The following is a 20,172-nucleotide window of genomic DNA, read 5'->3' on the forward strand; positions in this document are numbered from 1 at the left end:
TTCGATCGATGGAAGTAATAGACCCGATAGTAATAGTGATCATTTGCTTGCCGTCTGTAACAGGTTGAAGATAACTCCAAATGCGTCTTTAATACGCTAAAATTCAACTTAAATCTGAGCTAATCTAGATGTTCTAAAAGTGTTCAGTGAAAGGCAATAAATTGGGTTCTGCTTTTTCACAGTTTGATAAAAAAGTTAGAAATAAAGTGGTGAGAGCGAAAACCAGTTACATTTAACTGGTCTCGGTATTAGTTGTGAAAAAACTTAGTGCTTAAGAGATACAAGAAAAGAGTAAAAGTATGAAATTCTCTCACAAAATCGTACATTTCTTTTGCACTAAGTTTTTTATGCGTTTTAGAGCAGAATAGGTATGTTTGTCAACTGGCCGTCATCCACAGAAGCAAATACAACCGCAACACAAACAAATTCTTTCGTTGAAACTTCAATGTGAGGTTGCGTTGGCTTCAAGGTGAATGGCGATTGACATTTTCCTTGCAACAGACCTGTTAATCCAGGATTTTCAGAGAAATGTTGATCGAAGGTGCAGAAAGAATCAGCACAATTTGCATGGATTTTTCTTAGAGAATTGTCTCTCATTCATCCCAGTTGTCATTCACAGCTGTCGTTATCATGTCTTTGAAAGTTGTCATCAAATCGATCGTTTAGGAAAAACGTTGTTTCTAACTCATACTTAACCTCTTACTTCTCATTCGCTAAAACAGTATAAAATCTTTTCCCAAGAAGGCAGGAAATTTAACTTTACAGCAGATGCGCAAACTGTGTCTATATCTTTTGCTTCTGGGTAATGTTATCTAATATAAAACAAAATGTTTGCTGAAACAAATGAAGTTAAAGATTTTGTATAAAACATTGTGATAATTCAAATAGAAGAAGTAGTAGATTTAATTGTTATGTCTCGATACGATTGGTAAATAATTTTTGTTGGCGATTTGGTATTGATTCCATGTGAAAAACAAAAAAAATTAAATAAATTTCGTTTCTACAAGCTTTTATGTTCCCATTTCTATTGTTCATTTCCTGAAATAGTTTGTGAGAAAAGAGTGGATCGTCTTCAGATTGAACAGGGAAAAATGTATACCCTACTCTGAGCCTGAATACGTGAATACCTTCATTCTAAATTTCAAGTCAAGTCCAGTGATCTATATGATAGATTTATTCCGTCAAAGATATTTTGTTTGGAAATTGGGATCGTATCTCACTGAACTGTTCGAACCAATTTATGTTCGTCAAAGTAATAATTAATCATAGAAGTTGTTTGTTACGAAATTCATGTTGTTTGTATTCCGCTAGCAATTAAAAATTTCGAAAACTTTGCCAACTTAACAACTTTGGGAAATTCTTATAAATTCTCTGAATGAATAACACGACTCTGAGTCAGAACATGTTATAAATTATGAAAAGATGTTTCCATAAATTACGGACCAAGATGTGTTGAAAGCAGTGTTAAACCAGCACAGCGAGATGTAATAATGACTAAGACCGCCCTGATTCATCCAATTATATTTTTGGAACGAGAAAATAAGAGTACTCTCGAATCAGAAGTACATTTCCCCATTTCAATGCGAATTGGATGAAGAGGATATTTTGGTTGGATAAAATTATGTTCCTATTAAATTACCACAGTAGTGTGCTCAGCATACAAAAACGAACAATGGCCTGAAGTCGATCTTTTGTTATCAACTATGAATTTATGTAAACTAACTATAATTGATTGATGGAACAGACAATACATTTTGAATGAAACACCTCGATTTCACGTATTCCACTAGAGTATCGCATCTACATCGCAATTTAATTATTTAATAATTGAAATTGTGTGTTTTCAATGTAAATCGTTGATTGAATTGTATATATTTCTGTAGAATTGAATGTAATTGAACTGTATACGTGCACTTACTTCATCTGATATGACTGTAACACCAATGAAGCGAACGGGTCAAAATTAGTAGAAATGTGGAAAACTGTGAAATGATTGTAATTGTTGTTGTTTTTTGACGATTTACGGACGATATTGTCGGTTATCGGTATCAAAGACAAAAATAAAGCGCCAGACAGATCAAAACTGACTTGAGTGACACGATAGGTTCTTTAATAGTTATTTGTTTACCGAGGGTAGAAAATGAAGTAGAAAATAGGAAATTCCAACAGGAGTTTGTGGGCAGAGAGAAGCGACAACGTTTTTCATATACCGTTTTTCTCCACAAAACAAGAAACATCAATTCACCATACTATATAAAGGGATTCTTTTGAAAATCCACCTATCAAAATCGGACCCATTTCGTCTGGAATGAATATACGCATGGTTTGAAAGGTCTTTGCCAGTAGACCTCAAAACAAGCCTCACACAGTCTCGAGCCACACCTGGTTGCTGGTTGAAGATCTCCGAAGTTGGAAAAATAGTGTTTTTTATCCGAATTTTTTGGCCGTTATAAATGATCGTTCCGGGTGAGATTGGGCTCCTTGGAAAGCTGAGCTTAAGTACTTTCGGGTCATGCCTAGTTTGATTAGATTCATTGATATGTGTTTGCAAAAATTTGCAAGAAATATTTTCAAAATCTGTGTGAACTTTGTACAGGTCTGGGCTGAACCTAACATGCTAGTTATAACATACATTGTCTAAGCCTTCCGTTGATACCTCATTTGTAGTGCTGGTGATTGCTGACATAACAGAACTTTATGTTGTACAACCGCTACTCGCAAAACTCGCCAGCAATCACCAGCACTGCAAATGAGGTATCAATGAAAAGCTTAGACAATGTATGTTACGACTAGCATCTTAGGTTCACATTAATCGTCATCAGTACCAGCCCAGACCTGTCTAAAGTTCACACAGATTTTGAAAAAAATTTCTTGCAAACATATATCAATGAATCTAATCAAACTATGCATGACCCTAAAGTACTTGAGCTCAGCTTTCCAACGAGCCCACTCTCACCCGGAACGATCATTTATAACGGCCTAAAATTTCGGATAAAAAACAATATTTTTCCAACTTCGGAGATCTTCCACCAGCAACCAGGTGTGGCTCGAGACTGTGTGAGGCCTGTTTTGAGGTCTACTGGCAAAGACCTTTCGAACCATGTATATATCCATCCCAGACGAAATGGGTCCGATTTTGATAGGTGGATTTTCAAAAGAATCCCTCATACTAATTTTGATAACATAAACAAAGTGACAGTTCAAGTGTGAACAAAGTTCGATTTTCTCTCCACTGAAGAGATAGGATTGCACGTTTCTCAATAGATGTGCTGTGTTATTCGACCAATCGCCAACAAAACACAATTTTCTCGTGTTGAGGATAGAAAATAAAGTGAATCACTTCGTTCATATGAATCGTTTTCATATGTGAGAAAAAGAAGTTTTGTTGACGCTTTGTCTGATGACAATTCGGGGAAGAAATTTTTAGCCCCGTACGAAGTACAAAGGGGCTTATAGGATTACGATGCCGTGTGTAATTGATGGAATTCGAAGCAGACGGTAAGGGCAAAGTGTCTGCCTATGTTCATAGATGACGAATCTGCAATAAAAATTTTGTCTGTCCGTCTGTCCGTCTGTCCGTCTGTCACGTCGATATCTTGAGTAAATCAAATCCGATTTCAAAAATTTTTTTTTCCCTGAAAGATAGTCGAAATAGTGAGGCTAAGTTCGAAGATGGGCATATTCGGGTCGGCCCTTCGTGAGTTAGGGCCACCTAAGTGATTTAAGGTCTTTTGGTGATATTTATGGCAAAATAAACGAATGTAAATGACACGGCAAATGATAGGTATTGTCAATACCAATCCAGGAAAAAAAAGTTTTTTAAAATCGGGTGAGTGGACCGTGAGTTAGGGCCTTAGAAGTGAAATGCTACTAGGGCCCTATGTGTATTTTACATAGAACTCGAGTAAATTTCATTCGTTTTTCGTAATTTTTGTTTGATTTGGAAGGTAATCGAATGCCGAATAGAATGTTGTTGAAAAAAAATTAAATTAGGGTCCTTGGCCTAAGGCCGCTACTAGGGCCCTATGTGTATTTCAGTATTTCACATATAACTCGAGTATATTTCATCCGTTTTTCGTATTTTTTGTTTCATTTGGAAGGTAATCAAAGGCCGAATAGAATGTTGTTGTAAAAATAAATAAATTTGGGTCCTCGGACTGAGGCCGATACTAGGGCCCTATGTGTATTTTACATATAACTCGAGCAAATTTCATTCGTTTTTCGTAATTTTTGTTTCATTTGGAAGATAATCAAAGGCCGAATAGAATGTTGTTGTAAAAAAATTAAATTTGTGTCCTTGGACTAAGGCCACTACTAGGGCCCTATGTGTATTTTACATACAACTAGAGCAAATTTCATCCGTTTTTCGTAATTTTTGTTTCATTTGGGAGGTAATCAAAGGCCGAATAGAATGTAGTTGAAAAAAAATTAAATTTGGGTTCTCGGTCTGAGGCCGATACTAGGGCCCTATGTGTATTTTACATATAACTCGAGCAAATTTCATCCGTTTTTCGTAATTTTTGTTTCATTTGGAAGGTAATCAAAGGCCGAATAGAATGTGGTTGAAAAAAATTTTAAATTTGGGTCCTCGGACTGAGGCCGATACTAGGCCCTTCAAAAAAATAAAATTTTAGGGCGATTTGAAATTTTTGTTTCATTTGAAAGGAACGTCGTACGGGGCTTCGTAATTGCGCTATGCGCAATTTGTAAAATGTACATATTACATAATAATTTTACTTTAACTACATTAGCCGGCGCAATAGGCTTACGGTCAAAGTAGGGTGACAGACGCACTAGGGTCACTTACGCAATAGATATACGGGTTTGTACGGGGCTCAGTCGCAGCAAACGCTCCGACTGTTCTGATGGCTCGTTTTTTGTTACAAGTGATGAAAAGTGGAATTAAGCGGAAGCTTACAACGTGTCCTACGAAATTCCATTTTCATCACGAGGGACAAACGACGAACATAATGAGACGAAACCACAACAATATCAACTAAGAAATCATTCTACAACCATATCAATGTTTCTTGGCAACCATCGTTGCACACTGAAAGTTACTTATTGAACTTTGCGATAGTAGTTGCCGTGACGAAAAACGTTGAATTATGTTCCTCAGACACAAAAATTACAGTTTTCTCACCTTTTGTTTTGACAGATTAATATTTTTGTTTCGTGGAGAAAAGCGGCTAATTACACCTCGCACATACGAAACACGTTTTGTTCACCTCTGAAAGAAAATAGGAAATTCGAACTTGAGCAATTCGCTACACTTTGGCCGAAAAACGTCGCTCTTGTTGAAATCTTCTACTTTCTTTCCTCGGTAAACAAATAACTATTACCCATGAAGCGAAAACAGCTATTCTTAAATAAAATTTTTTTTAACAAAAGAGCTAACTGACAATTCTGGTGAGAAAATTTTTACTTTCCCCCACGGCACAGGAGAAAAGGTGCTGAGAATCTAGAAATTTTCTCCCTGAATTGTCAACAAAATTCCATTTTTTTAGGTCATTTTGAGTGCAGAAAAAAGGGCTATTTACACCGCACACATGAAATTAACTATTTTCTTAGCTTATTGTCCGTTTTGCTGTGACTGTCAGTGTCTTTGCCGTATGTAAAAATATCTGTCAGTTGTTCAGGCTCTGTCGGTGGAGGAAGTGTTTGTCGGTTGTTCACGTTTATTATAAGGATCTATAGACTCTTTCTGCAGTGCAGTTATTTTCTTGTAATTATTATTGTTTTGGAATTCAAAAAGGCATTTAGTGTTTATGTTGTGCAGATCTTTAATTGACGAGAAAACTAAAGCATAAAGCAGTGAACAAAGTGTTAGAACAATGAACAAATCGTTTGAATGTAATCGAATGCTGAACGCATTCACAAGTGCCATTGTTAAACCGAATTCATTAAAAAAGAAATCACGAAGAACGGCAGCTGTATAGCATTACATAAAGTTATCGTAATTTTCATATCAAAAATTAACATGACCGCAATACGCGCTAACACATCTAACGTTGCTGACGAATTGCATCACTGATTTTAGTTTTCCGTCTTAAAATAAAAAATTTTCTTCGGTAAAAATATGATTAAATTATTACAATAACGACCATAGCTAATCAATAATATATAATACAATGATGTTTGACAGTTTTGTTATTTAGTCACCGACTGAACGGTTAACACAACACAACACACAAACGGTGGCAATAAAAAAGTGAAATAAAAACAAAACTTTGTGAATATTGAGTGAACTCAATTGACATGGAAGTTCTGTCAATGAAAAGGTGATATTATATTCATACAATACACATTTAGGTCGAGCTATTTACCCCCTTATGTTGCTATATCAAATTAAAAACGACAACAAATAAAATCCAACAAGAAACTTATGCTCGCCAACAACGCACTGGCGGTGTTTGCTCCCCAAAAAAGCCTTATTCTTTGACTGCTTCTTTGCACGAATGTTATTAACATTCCCAAAAAAATTTCATTTCATTTACAGGTACATGGAGGAGCGAGGCCTGGGTGGCGGCGCATTAAAACCACATTGCGGCTCTATTTCCGGAACCAAACATAAACCGAACGTAGGCTATCGTTTGGGTAGACGGAAAGCTTTATTCGAAAAACGAAAACGTATTAGCGATTACGCGCTAGTGATGGGAATGTTCGGGATAATTGTTATGGTTGTAGAAAACGAATTAAGCAGCGCTGGCGTGTACACAAAAGTAAGTACAGTTTTTATATGTTATTCATCTGTTATCGATAACTTTGTATGTTTTTCATCTGTTATCGATAACGAAGACAAAAATAATGGCAAGCTTTGAACAATATGGTCCTTTATGTAGTCAAATGGATGTTTAAAAAAATTGAAGTACAAGATTTGCAATCAATAGATTCAAAAAACTTGGATCGATTGAAGCAATAGACCCGATAATAGTACTGATCATGATCATATGTTTGCTGTCTGTATCTCAAACAATCTTTAGACACGTGAAATACGGTTCGAGTTGCACGCGATGCATGTATGTCTATGTCACGAAACCGGGGTGGTAAATAAAGCTTAAAACAGGTTGAACAGGTTAAAACGAACTTGAACTGAAAATATCTGTGAAAGTGCGATTGATTGATAGCTATCAGACCACACCTGTCGTGAAATCTTGCGTTTCAGCCTGAAAATTTGTTTGAAAATTTCAGGTTGCCTGAAACTTGACCTGACAAGTTTGAATGAAATCACGTTCAGGTCAAGTCAGGTTTGTTTTCTAAAATTATCTGACCTGATCTGCAGTTTCAGATGACACTGATCACTGGTCTTTCCAGTCATCTTCCGGGAGTTATTGACCTTAGTATCGTCTGCTATCAAAACAAGGCATCAGAACAGTCGGAGCGTTTGCTGCGACTTAGCCCCGTACAACCCGTAATCCTATTTCGTCCGCAACCATAATACGTCCGTAGCCCTAATAAGCCCGGAACCCTAATACGTCTACAACCCTCTAATGCGTCTGTTACCAAAATGCAAGTCAAGTTGGGCACTATCAAATTTACTGAAACTGTTCATTTTTAAAATTGCGCATAGCGCAATTACGAAAGCCCGTACGAAGTACCTCTCAAATAAAACCAACAATTTACGACATTATTTTATAAACCCAAAATTTTTTGCCACCTTTCCATTGGGTATTCAATTACCTCTCAAATGAAACAAAAACTAGCAAAATCGGTTGAGATTTACTCGATTTATGTGCAAAAAACACTTAGGGCCGAGTAACGACCTTTGAGCCCTCCCAACAAGCCCACGTTGCATCTTACCCAAAAACAATGTTCAGCAACTTTGTTCTACTCGTCAATACCTTTCATTTGATATATCACAAGCAGCTATTGCGTGCGTATTTCGGTAGATATCGTCGAAAGACTGAAAAACACTTATAGGGCCCTAGCTCTGGAGGGGCCGACCCTACCATGCCCATTTTCGAACTTGACCTTACTTTTGTCGATACCAATCGGGGAAAAAAAGAATTTTGAAAAAAGGTTGTGATTTACTCAAGCTAGAGGGGTCACGGACGGACGGACGGACGGACGGACGGACGGACGGACGGATGGACGGACGGACGGACATTTTTTTTATTGCGGATTCGTCATCTATGAACATAACCAAATGCTTTGCCCTTACTGTCTGCTTCCAATTCGACGTGTTACAAACGGCATATTAATCTTATAAGCCCCCAGTACTTCGTACGGGGCTAAAAATTTAGACGAGCACTTAACTCCGACAAATCTTCTTTCCAGGCTGACTAACAATTAAAGAATCATTGAACCCGTTGAACAAACGTTCTAATCCGAGAAACAATAGTTTTAGAACATCCTCTCTCAATGAAATGTACACATCTATCCACCCCTCGAATCAAAATGATTTTCAACAAAAACCATCCAACAGTATAGAAGCGACCCGTTGTTTCCCGTCGAAAATTTAATGCAAATGAGAACATCTCTCGGCAAAATATTAATCGAAAAAAAAATGTGTGATGAGAACCAGGGCAAAATATTAATCGACAAAATGGTGTTAGCAATTCTCTAATATGAAACGCACGCTGGGCCATGTTCGACAAATCTTGATTAGCACGAAACATTTTGCTCCCGAAAATAAAGAATTTTATTTTTATTCATCCTTTAGCGGAACAAACGGAAGATAATAGACGCTGTTGGTGAACACCATAATTAAGTTAGAAGCTTATGTATAATACAAATAGGTTAATTGCTTTAGGGTTATACTGGGGACCAGTATAATATTATATATGATAGGAGGAAAAATGGCTTCACTGTATGGAGAGGTCGAATTAATTTAATGTCCGCATGCAGTAATTACGTCAGCTGACAAACTTTATGTAATTAATTCGGATCGTTAATCGTTGCATTTTTAACGAGCCATTAAAATAAGTTCTCTCCTAATTGTAGTTAAGTTCATTATAGATCAATAAGTTCGATTAGTCAATGTTTTGAATATATATAAGGAAAATGTCGTCCAGTTCGTGTAATTAATGGAGTAAAGGCCACAACATTCATTCTCTTATCCGTTCCTTTATATTAATGACAGGGCGTTAATGGTCGTCTTGTTAAGCGAACAGAAGTTTTTTTTTTTTCAAATATAAAAAGGAAATCTTTCTTGCTTTGACTGTTATGAAAATATTGAGTGAATCGTGAATATTTTAATAATGGGAAGTCTTAAAGCTGATCTAAAAATAATTCTTCACTGTCGTGACGAAAGCGAGACATAGTTTTCACGTTTTACTAAGAATAGCAGCCCGTTCGTTTCTCCCTTCATTCAAACAGAAACTCGTATTAAATAAATCAGAATTTTAATGAAGAACCAAGTGGAATGGGTATAAACCTGACCCTATTTTGAATATATTTGTGTTAAATTTAAGACGCCAAGCAAATTGGATAGTTTAATATTTCTGTTTTCTTTATGTTTCATTCGAATTGTATTTGTGTTTGAACTTGATTTGTTAGGTTTTTAAGCCTAAGTATTAGGGGACGTCAGATTCTTTGAACACAAACGGAAACACAAACGAGTTTTCTATGGCAAAGCTATCTTGTACGGTTGAACTTACATTAGTACTGAATGACGAAATGCTCACTCACCTGGGCCTATTATTGGTAATTTGATTTTCTGAGCAATGAAAATTACGAAAATTTACCTAAAATCTGCTGAATTTACCGAAATTTCGGTAAATTTTTGGTTAATTTTATTTGAATTTCGGTAAATTTCAGTAGATTTTCGGCAATAAGGCAACTTTCACTAATCACAGTAAAAAAAGTTTCGTTATTCCGTTAAACCGTTTTTAACCAATGCGGACATTGAAAATATTGTCATGATTGAAGACCATCGTTAACTAACTTACGTGTTCCGGAAAAGTTTCAAATATTTTCCGAAAAGCGTGAGGTTGCTCTATTGAAAATCAATGGTCTACATACACCCGCCTTATATTTGTGAACGTTGATTTTCTCAGCACTAGTCCTAAGTTTTCCATACGAGCGTAGCAACTTGCGCTCAGAACTAGAGTACTACACACCGTGAACACTACACTAGTTTCTCATCTTTCATTTCAAGACAAAGCTAAACAAATTGATCTTAAGTATGGTTTCCACTCAACAAAAAGTACTCCGTGTGAGAGCCGTGAGAGAGCAGCTGTCAAGTAAACAAAGCAAAAATTTAAAAATTTAACTGTCTATCACAACGGAGGACATTTTCGGAAAGTGGAAATCGAGCATTACTCTAAGGTGCGAATGAACAATGTTACGACATTTCTGTGTATTATTGTCGTAAACAGGGAACATTATTTCAGAAATAATCCTTAAAATTCGCAGAGATACTCAAAACTGTTATCAAATGATAGGCTCTGGTAACCTGGTAACTTCGTACGAGTTTAGAAGTTTCATTCTCCAGGCAAATGATTTCAATATACTCCGCGCATTGAAACAGATTGCAACTGATCATAGATATTTACACTTGCATTTAGCAGTCATTTGCCGGCATATCCTCATTCAATAATAATTAACCGTTGGCTGGAAGACAGACGTATTACACTGCAACTTTAAAAATTAATAATGAACTCCCTTCCGGCTGTAATTTATTCCTTTATTTCGTCGACACAGTGTATAAACCCTCATCTTGCTATAAATTTCCAGAAAAACATGAAAATATTTTCTCAGCAAAAAGTTTGCGAACGCTCAAAAACTATCGATGCCAAAAAAGTTTGTAACCGAATTACTCCGCTAAAACGTAACACCTCCGGCAATTCCAGACGAATATTCAAATAATATTCATTGCAAATTACAATAATTTATTCATGAGTGAAATTCTCATTTTCAGCGAATATTGCAATTTTCGTACTATGTTTCTTTCGTTCTCGAGTTTCATATATTCATAACTGAAACGTATTCGCCCCGTACACATATTCTGGGAGGTTTATTTTTTATTTGTTCTTTCTTTATACGCTGTAAGCTCATTACACCATCAACATATTTCTGCATTTTCATGTGAAAGCACAGCCAAAGATGTTGCAATATATTCGCATTCATTCACAAGTAAACTCTGAGTAAACTATTATATGTGCACGTTTGCATTGAAAGGAATCCATTCATTATTCATTTATCCAACAGCATTAAAAAGCCCATTGAAAAGCACACGGTCTGTGATGGTACACACACGTACCATGGTAATGGAAATGACAGCAGAAAAAGATCGAGAATGTTTCACAAGAACAAATTGATAAATTTTTTACTCAGGCGAAAGGTTCCGGGAGTCGTTTTTTTCCATTTCGAATGTTTTATTATAGCGAAACTGAAAACTGACAGGTTTTTTAGATTATTTTCTCACGGAGAGAAAAAAAAACGTTGTGATGATGAACATACCCATTTTCCATTCATAAGTTTTATTGTTGGAAAATGTGTCGTTTTGTTTTATGGTTTGTCATATCCGTTTTCGTGTTACGGTTTTATCGCTTCTGATCCATTAATTAAATGCTGGTCGGTGCACAAAATGTGGACCTTTATTTTTGTTGTAGTTTTACCTTTCGAAATGAATTTTGCTTTGACTCTTCTTTTTTTCTCTCTCTCTCTCGCCTCTCTCTATAAATCATGAGGATTATCCGTAACGCCTACAACGTGTAATAATAAATAAAGAATTTTTGCAACCGACCGATTTCACCACCTACGTTCGGCTATAAAAAACTGTCTTGCTGATAAATTTAACGGAAAAAATTACAACAACAAATGTGAAGAGAATTTTCAATTAAAAAAAAGACTATCCGAAATCCGATGGCCTGTGCGTCTCGATATCGTCTTCCAGTTTAAATGCCGTAATGGTGAAACGATCTTAGCATTAATGTTCGTTAGATAATGACTATGTACTTTATCCGACTAGTACTAGAACCATTTTTATGTACAGCAGTAGTGGATCAATGGATTTATGTTATTGTTTTTGCGCACTAGTGCTATGATAAGGGTCAAATTCATTTTTCCTTTTACCATTTACAAACGGTTGCTCACGAAAATTACAATTTAACTTCGGATCGTATGCTTAAACGTAAAACGTATTGCCACACGTTGAAAACGTCTGTTACTTCTTTCGTTTAACATACCAAATCTTGTACTTCTTTAGTTACATTCCATTATATAAGCGAACGCTAGCCTGAGCCCATCGTTTAGTTTTATCGTCGTTGTTGATAACAGATGACAAGTCATTTCTATAACGCTAATTCTCGTAGAATCGACAGTGGGTAACATTCGAATTTAAATTGAAATTGACATTGAAAGTACAACATGAATGTTTTCATTCCACATTCCCTTACCGCTGCATTTTCGTTAAATTGATCGGTTCAAATTAACAAAAACACCACCGGGCCCAATGACAAACCTATACCAGAACAGAATTGCTAGAAAATTTCCACCTAACTATCTTCGCATCGCCGAAAAAAAAGAAGAAGTAGCAGACGTGGTAGTACCCTTTTCCGTGTAAATTTCTATAAATCAATTTGTTTCCTCCAGAGCAAAATTCTTTCACCTTTTTACGGGGTAAAAAGCCTACAAAATCTATTTAATATCTTAAGTCACGTAATGTGGTTTCGTTTTCAGTAGATTTATGCATGAATGTGAAAAGTTTATGGAAAAGGTCACTTTCGCAGTGATGTAGAACATTGACTCGGGCTCCCCTTTCCGTACACGTATATAAATATGGAGGGAAACCGGAGAATATTATATTCCATTCAATGATGTTCAAAACAAAGGATCGACAAATTTTGAACTATTGATATGACACCAATCCATTCATATCGTTCGTCATCAACATCTTCGTCCTCTTCATCATTACTGGTATTTCGGGGTGTATGTACGTAATATTATACCTTGTTATCGCTAATATAACCCAAATCTATTTTATTAATTTATTCACGTTACCCTTGACACTTAACCACCTGCCGCGTATTCTATATACTGCGAGAGTATATTTAATGCCCATTTATCTGTGTATCTAAACACAAACATAACGACTTCACAAACATACATATCTAAAAGGGGCTGCTATAACCATGTGGCAATGTAATTATTGTAAGAAAAGTTGACAAAATAATTTCTGAGTAACAGCATATCAGTGACTGAAATCCATTCGTATACATTTCGAGAAAGAACGACTACGAAAAAAATTGATATGGAAAAGGAAATACTCTGTTTAGTATAATAAAAATGTTTGTTAAGTTTGTCGTGTGTATAAAACGCGTGCTATGGAATGGGAATTGAATGGTGTATAAATGCGGGGAAAGTTTTTCACCGGAAAGGGTTTTTATGTTTCACAGAGGCAAAAACGAACATTGAATGTTTTATATACAAATTTTCGGTTCGTATCTGGATATTAAAAATAATCTAAAAAAAACGCACAGAGAAAATGTCTAAAGGAAACGAAGAAATGGAAATGTTATACAGCTCAGCGTTTGTTTTGAGGGGTAAAAGTATATTATTAAAGCACATAAAAGTTTGCGCTTTTCTGTTTCATCGTGTCGAATGTACACACACACACAAGATTATAATGAAAAAGGTTGTGAAAACTTTAAATATTTGTATGCGCTGCTGTTGCTCTGTAATATAATTATGTGTAATTTTTGTGTAATTTCGTTGGTCTTTTTTACTGGTTTTGTCGGTTTTTAAGGTTTCTTGATGGAAGAGATATAAATTATAATTCTTTTACATTAACATTCAAATTGCCCGATTATGCGAGAAAAGTTTAGGTGTACGTCGACTAAACAATTTTCACAATACGACGAAAAACATTGTTGAATTATTCAATACCGACACACGATTCGGCTTTTGCGGTGAATTATTCAAATATTGTCGAGATAAGTGCTTCTCAAAGTGAAGACAGTCGAAATAAGATTAGAAGATCGAAGAAAGGGGGTGGTGACACTTTTATTTGTTTAGCGAACAGGTAGCTGCACAACCTCATGGCTATGACATATAAACGCGAATTATATGTAGAACAAAAGAATTCTTTTGTCGGATGTTCCATGTATTTCTAAACACCAAATGCAAGAAATTTACCGTGGGACAAATTGTATTCATTATACTATTTGCACCCTGGCAAAAAATAACGTCTTAGATCGCAAGAAAATTGATTTTTCCTTCAATAATTTAGCCTACCTACTATACAACAAAGGCAAAATGATTTTTCCTTCAAGAAATAGAAGCGTGGATCTGTCACTGATTATTGCTGTGGGCAAGTCAGTCTTCTCTCACTTCATAAGAACGACATTTTCGTGGACAACGATCGAAAATGTCAATTTGTTAACAAATTATTGTTTTTTTTATATTAAACTTGGAGCTCAAATGACCGATTCTCTTGCGGTGTGTTCGCTTTTTTTTGCGGAAGTGGCGAGAGCAATTCTCACAATCTCTGGGCTTAACATTGTGGTGTCGTATTACGACATTGTGATAAAATAGAGTACACACTTGTCACTATCAGCCTCGGCAAGCCTCGACTTCTTCGTGACAAGTGTGTAATATATATTTTTCATCATTAGAACTAAATCTATTACTTCTCCTGCTTATAAGATTTTCATATATTTGATACACAATCTTCTACTTCAATTGTTTTAACATACGTTCTGTCGAATAAAAGAGCAGTAGTCATGTCTTTGTTGTCAATATTAGATGATTACTCTAGACTAGACGGATAACATTATGTCGAAGTTTGTACAATGTTAAAGGCCCGTCATAGGAAAATGACAGGACAGGACAGTTTCCCGAAAATGTATTGAAAATTTTATCACAAAACTTCACCGAAAAAATTCAAAGAAACTCACCTCTTATGCTTTCCATTGTATTCGGGCATAGTCTCTTTAGGTCGCCAAGGTATATTTGAACACTACTTGAACACTTTTTATTCGATGCAAAAACAATTTTTTTTTGTTTTGTCGCGACAAAAAGACAGAAAATATTTCGACACAACTGTGACACTCCGCTATTATAAGTACTAGAATGAATGTTTGCTGTGTTATCTCTCTAAAAATCATGAGGATTATCCGTAACGCCTACAACGTGTAATAATAAATAAAGAATTTTTGCAACCGACCGATTTCACCACCTACGTTCGGCTATAAAAAACTGTCTTGCTAATAAATTTAAGGAAAAAATTACAACAACAAATGTGAAGAAAATTTTCAATTAAAAAAAGATCCGATGGCCTGTGCGTCTCGATATCGTCTTCCAGTTTAAATGCCGTTATGGTGAAATGATCTTAGCATTAAACATTACTTCTACTGCTTATAAGATTTTCATATATTTGATACACAATCTTCTACTTCAATTGTTTTAACATACATTGTACAGAATAAAAGAGCACTAGCCATATCTTTAAGAACAGATGATTACTCTAGACTAGACGGATGAAGTCTCTACAATGTTAAAGGAGAGAGAGAGGGATTCTTTTGAATTTCGACTGGCCGAAATCGGCACTATTTTTTCCGGGACTCTTTTACATATGTTTAGTTAGGCCTTGGTGCCTAGGCCCCAAAACCAGTCTCAGATATTTTTGATCTTCCATACCTGGTTGGTTGTAAGTGGCCAAAAGTCGAAAAATGGGGTTTCGTTGTCCGGATTTCATTTCCGTAAGGTGACGAGGACACGGGCGTAAGGTGACGAGGACTCCTGGGGCAAATATTAATTTAATAAAATTTGCTGATTATCGGACGAAAATATGACTTCCGGAAAATTTCTCGAAATCAAAGTAACCTCGGTGAACTTTGATGAGTTCTGTGACCTCACTAATGCAATTATTTGATTAAATTATTACTTATTATGAATGTGGAGGACCTCAGCTTTACAGCGATACGCATATTTAGTAGTTTGGCGGAGTGTAACACACATTTTTATCTGTTACGTAGTCACGTTCCAAACTACTAAATATGGGTATCGCTGTAATGCTGAGGTCCTCCACATTCATAATAAGTAATAATTTAATCAAATAATTGCATTAGTGAGGTCACAGAACTCATCAAAGTTCACCGAGGTTACATTGATTTTGAGAAATTTTCTGGAAGTCATATTTTCGTCCGATAATTAGCAAATTTTATGAAGTTAATATTTGCCCCAGGAGTACTTGACCTCAGCTTTCCAACGAACCCACACACGCCCGTGTCCTCGTCACCTTTCGGAAATGAAATCCGGACTACGAAACCCCATTTTTCGACTTTTGGCCACTTACAACCAACCAGGTAAGGAAGATCAAAAATGACTGGTTTTGGGGCCTAGGCACCAAGGCCTAACTAGGCATATATAAAGAAGTCGTGGAAAAAATAGCGCCGATTTCGGTCAGTCGAAATTCAAAAGAATCCCTCAGAGTGTTTGTGCAAACAAGTGTCACTAAAAATACATAAGTCGTACATTAGTTGACGACGAAGCAGTGAGTGCAGAAAGATCAAGGTCACCTTAGTACTCACTGCTAGGGACTGCTAGGGACTCATCAACGAAATGGTTTGTTTGTTTTTTTGCACTAGTGCCAAAAAGCCACAATTTTCCCTACCGCTACTATTAGCATCATTAAGTTTCTTCTTGGTGTTCGAGCTTTGCATAAATAACTGTAGCCAAGTTAACTCCAACTCCCAAACATTCTTAGACTGTACTTCATAAATTATGCACATATTTCTTCATAACAGTTCTCGTTGTACTTAATTTATGATAATTTTCCGGAGACATAATGGCCTAGTTATGGTGTAATTTGTTTAAAAGAGACAGAAAAAACCGCGCTGATTTAATTAAAATATTACACAAATCATACCTGTGCGTAGCATGACTCGGAGTCGTAAGTAGTATACAAACAATTTCATTTATACGAAGGTAATTTATGGTGTCGTTGTCGTGAACTGTGCAATCATTCAGCCAGTAGATTAAACGATATCAAACGTACAGACCGCCACGCTGATTTTATTTGTATTCGGATTTTTACGCTCTTCCGCCAACCAGCTACTCAATCAAAAATCTATCAACGAAAATTTACCACAGAAAATAAATCAAAATCATTAACACTTTTCGCATCCACCTTTCATTCATCGGTCATTCCCGTTTATTTATTGTGTTTTTTATGGTGTGTGACGATTAAAAAATTGTCTGTGTGTCGGAAATGTGATAAATTGTGCGAAAAATATTTTTATGGATTTTATTTTTAGAAATGAAAATGAAAGTGTAGCCATGTCGTTAATGTTGCAATTGTTTTTCTCTCTTTTTTCATTCTAGGCTGCATTTTATTCAACGGCTTTAAAAACGTTAATATCCGTATCGACTGTGATTCTTCTAGGTTTGATTGTAGCTTATCATGCGTTAGAAGTACAGGTAAGTTTCTCACGATTTACACATTTCCATAGATTCCATAAACTCGATTCAATACCAAAATTCCAAATTTAAAAAAAATCCTGGAATTCCAACGATTAACTCAATATCAAAAATGCCATTTGTTTCCGAAAATTCCCCTAAAAATTCCAATATTTCCAAAAATTCCAATGCCAAAAATTCCATTCACTTCCAACAATCCCACTCAATACGAAAAATTCAATTTTATTACCAAATTCTATCAGTCAGCAGTTAACCCCTCGCTCTATTCACAAAGTGTCTCGAATGTCTGCGATGGAAACCAACCCGAGTAAAAATAAAAGTCTCAAAGGTTCGAAAAGAGACGTCTCCAGGTCTCAAATCCTTTGTATTGTGAGACGTCTCTTTTCGAACTTTTGAGACTTTTATTTTTACTCGGGAAGAGTATATTGTCGAAGACTGAGAACTGATGATATGTGAGACATCTTCAGATAGGATATAGATGCCAGTTTTTCATTACGGTGCATGGAAATTCGTAGTTTAACGAGCAGAAGCGTAGTGTTACTATTTTAATGTATATAGTCATTGTAAACCAAATTTCTGTCGTAAGTCGGATTCAGCTACTTAACCAGAACCAACTTGTCCACTCATACAAGCACACTGCTTCAAAGTTATCACGCACGCAAGTGGTAAAATCGATTAATGACGCACAAATAGTGTGATTGTATAACTGGACCAGATGGTAGTAACTGGCTGAAACGAACTGGACACAAATTTGGTAGACGTTAACTGTAAATCTTTTGTTAAATTGTTTTAGAGCTTTAACTTCGACAAGAAAATCGAAATTTGCAATAATTTATTGAAAGCTCTCGAAAGCTCCTTTAAGCTTTCAAAATGTTAACAAGTCGTTTTGCTGTCTGAATCAAGTAACAATTATCAAAAGTAGCGAATGATCTAACCAAGCTTCTTAGACAAGACAGAGTCTCAATAGAATCAACACTGACCTAAATCCTAGACATTAAAACTGACACTCTTCAAATTGTCAATTTTTTTTTCAATCTGATAAAGTGCCATCACAATGACTAACTTATCTTTTCCATCATTTTACAGCTATTTATGATAGATAATTGTGCCGACGACTGGCGAATCGCTATGACATGGCAACGAATATGTCAAATAACATTAGAACTAACAATATGTGCCGTACATCCAATACCGGGACAATACACTTTTCAGTGGACAACCAAATTAGCCAATAAAAATAAACAAATGGGAACAGAAACGGTTCCATACGATGTAGCATTATCATTGCCAATGTTCCTTCGGCTGTACCTGATATGTCGTGTTATGCTGTTACACTCAAAATTATTTACGGATGCGTCGTCACGTAGTATAGGAGCTTTAAATCGCATAAATTTTAATACAAGGTAAATTGGTCTGACGGTGTATAAACCACACATTGATTGTGTGCCTATCTCATGCCCAATGCTGATCGTTGGGGCATTTTATGTTGATTGAATTTTGGCTAATTGAAGAAAATGTTTTTTTTTCTATCTCGCTCTACTTTGTTCGTGTGGCGCGCGCGGTCTATAGGTTTGTTTTGAAAACTCTTATGACAATATGTCCAGGCACTGTGCTGCTCGTATTTATGGTTTCGCTGTGGATTATTGCATCCTGGACGCTCAGACAGTGTGAACGGTAAGTTTGTTTAATTTTTAGTTCTTTTTCTTTGTTAATTACTTGAAATGAAATTTTTGTTTTTAATTTTTAAGGAAAAAAATCTCTTTTTATGAATAATGTTTTTATACTTTGCTTAACGCGGAAAATGTTTTTTTTACAAATTTTCTTTCTTAATTTTTCTCATTTTTTGTTTCTGATTTTTTTTTTTACAATTTTCTTTTCACTTTGGTTTGAATGACATTCTTTTCAGAATAATTTTTTCAATTTTATTTTCACTTGATTAAAAACACAAACCGGCTAGCAAACACCAAAACATTCTTAATTATGCAAAAATTTGTTTAATATTGGAATTAAAAAAGTCTTACCAAAATTATATGCATTGCAAGTTGAACTGACGATTGGATTTTATATACAAAAAAAAAATCAAAAAAGTCTTTCAGACTATAAAAGCACACAAAAAAATGACACACAAAACGTTTTACTGTAGATAAAACGAACCAGAACGAAAAATAATTATTTACGAAACCTTTTTGATTGAAACAAGTTTTTCTTTGGTTAACTTCTGCATGATTTTATCAGCATAACTCAATTGCAATAATAGATTTTTCAATTCAATTTATCAATTTATCTGAATAGCCTTCAATAATACAAACAAAAACAACACACTCCATCGACAATATTGGAATGAAACTAACGATTTATACTAGACTCAAGAAGTTATACTTGTGGCACGTACTGTAATACGTTTACAACGTAAGTGCAAAAAAAAACGTCACTACCTTTGAGAAGTGGAATATTTTGAAAAAGTTTAAGAAAATGGAAAAAATTTGTCGATTTTCTAGATTTATAGTTTCTAGAAATTAAAATAGAAAAAAAAACGAAAAAATTCAAGAAAATCGAGAAAATCAACAAAAAATTCTGGAAGGTCACCAAAGTAACACACCGGAATGCTATTTTCGTGTATACGTCATGTTTGTACGTTCTAAACGTACATTTCATGCTTTGGTCATAAATTTCGGAATTTTTCTCGTAATTTAGGCCTTCAGCATGACAAGTTGTATACGCATCTGTTATGGACGGTTTATTTTAGGCACTTTCGCATTTCAAACTCGCGAAATTGCCTAGAATATACCGTTCACAACAGGTACGTAA

At 35.5% G+C, this 20,172-nt stretch overlaps 1 protein-coding gene across 10 annotated transcripts in view; it reads left to right on the forward strand.

Annotated features, from left to right (window-relative positions):
• LOC119076402 (small conductance calcium-activated potassium channel protein) overlaps nt 1-20,172 on the forward strand; it is a 202,916-nt gene that overhangs the window by 124,542 nt on the left and 58,202 nt on the right. For 8 of the 10 annotated variants that reach the window (XM_037183121.1, XM_037183129.1, XM_037183120.1 and 5 more), the window contains 4 exons: nt 6,500-6,722; nt 17,269-17,364; nt 18,451-18,767; nt 18,934-19,038. In XM_037183121.1, coding sequence (XP_037039016.1) covers nt 6,500-6,722; nt 17,269-17,364; nt 18,451-18,767; nt 18,934-19,038 — 741 coding nt within the window. Of the gene's footprint in view, nt 1-5,645; nt 6,282-6,499; nt 6,723-17,268; nt 17,365-18,450; nt 18,768-18,933; nt 19,039-20,172 lie in introns of those variants that run through there. The other 2 variants (XM_037183128.1, XM_037183127.1) reach the window with 2 other exon arrangements.

This window comes from Bradysia coprophila, unplaced genomic scaffold (genome assembly GCF_014529535.1).
Source record: "Bradysia coprophila strain Holo2 unplaced genomic scaffold, BU_Bcop_v1 contig_232, whole genome shotgun sequence".
Lineage (NCBI taxonomy): Eukaryota > Metazoa > Arthropoda > Insecta > Diptera > Sciaridae > Bradysia > Bradysia coprophila.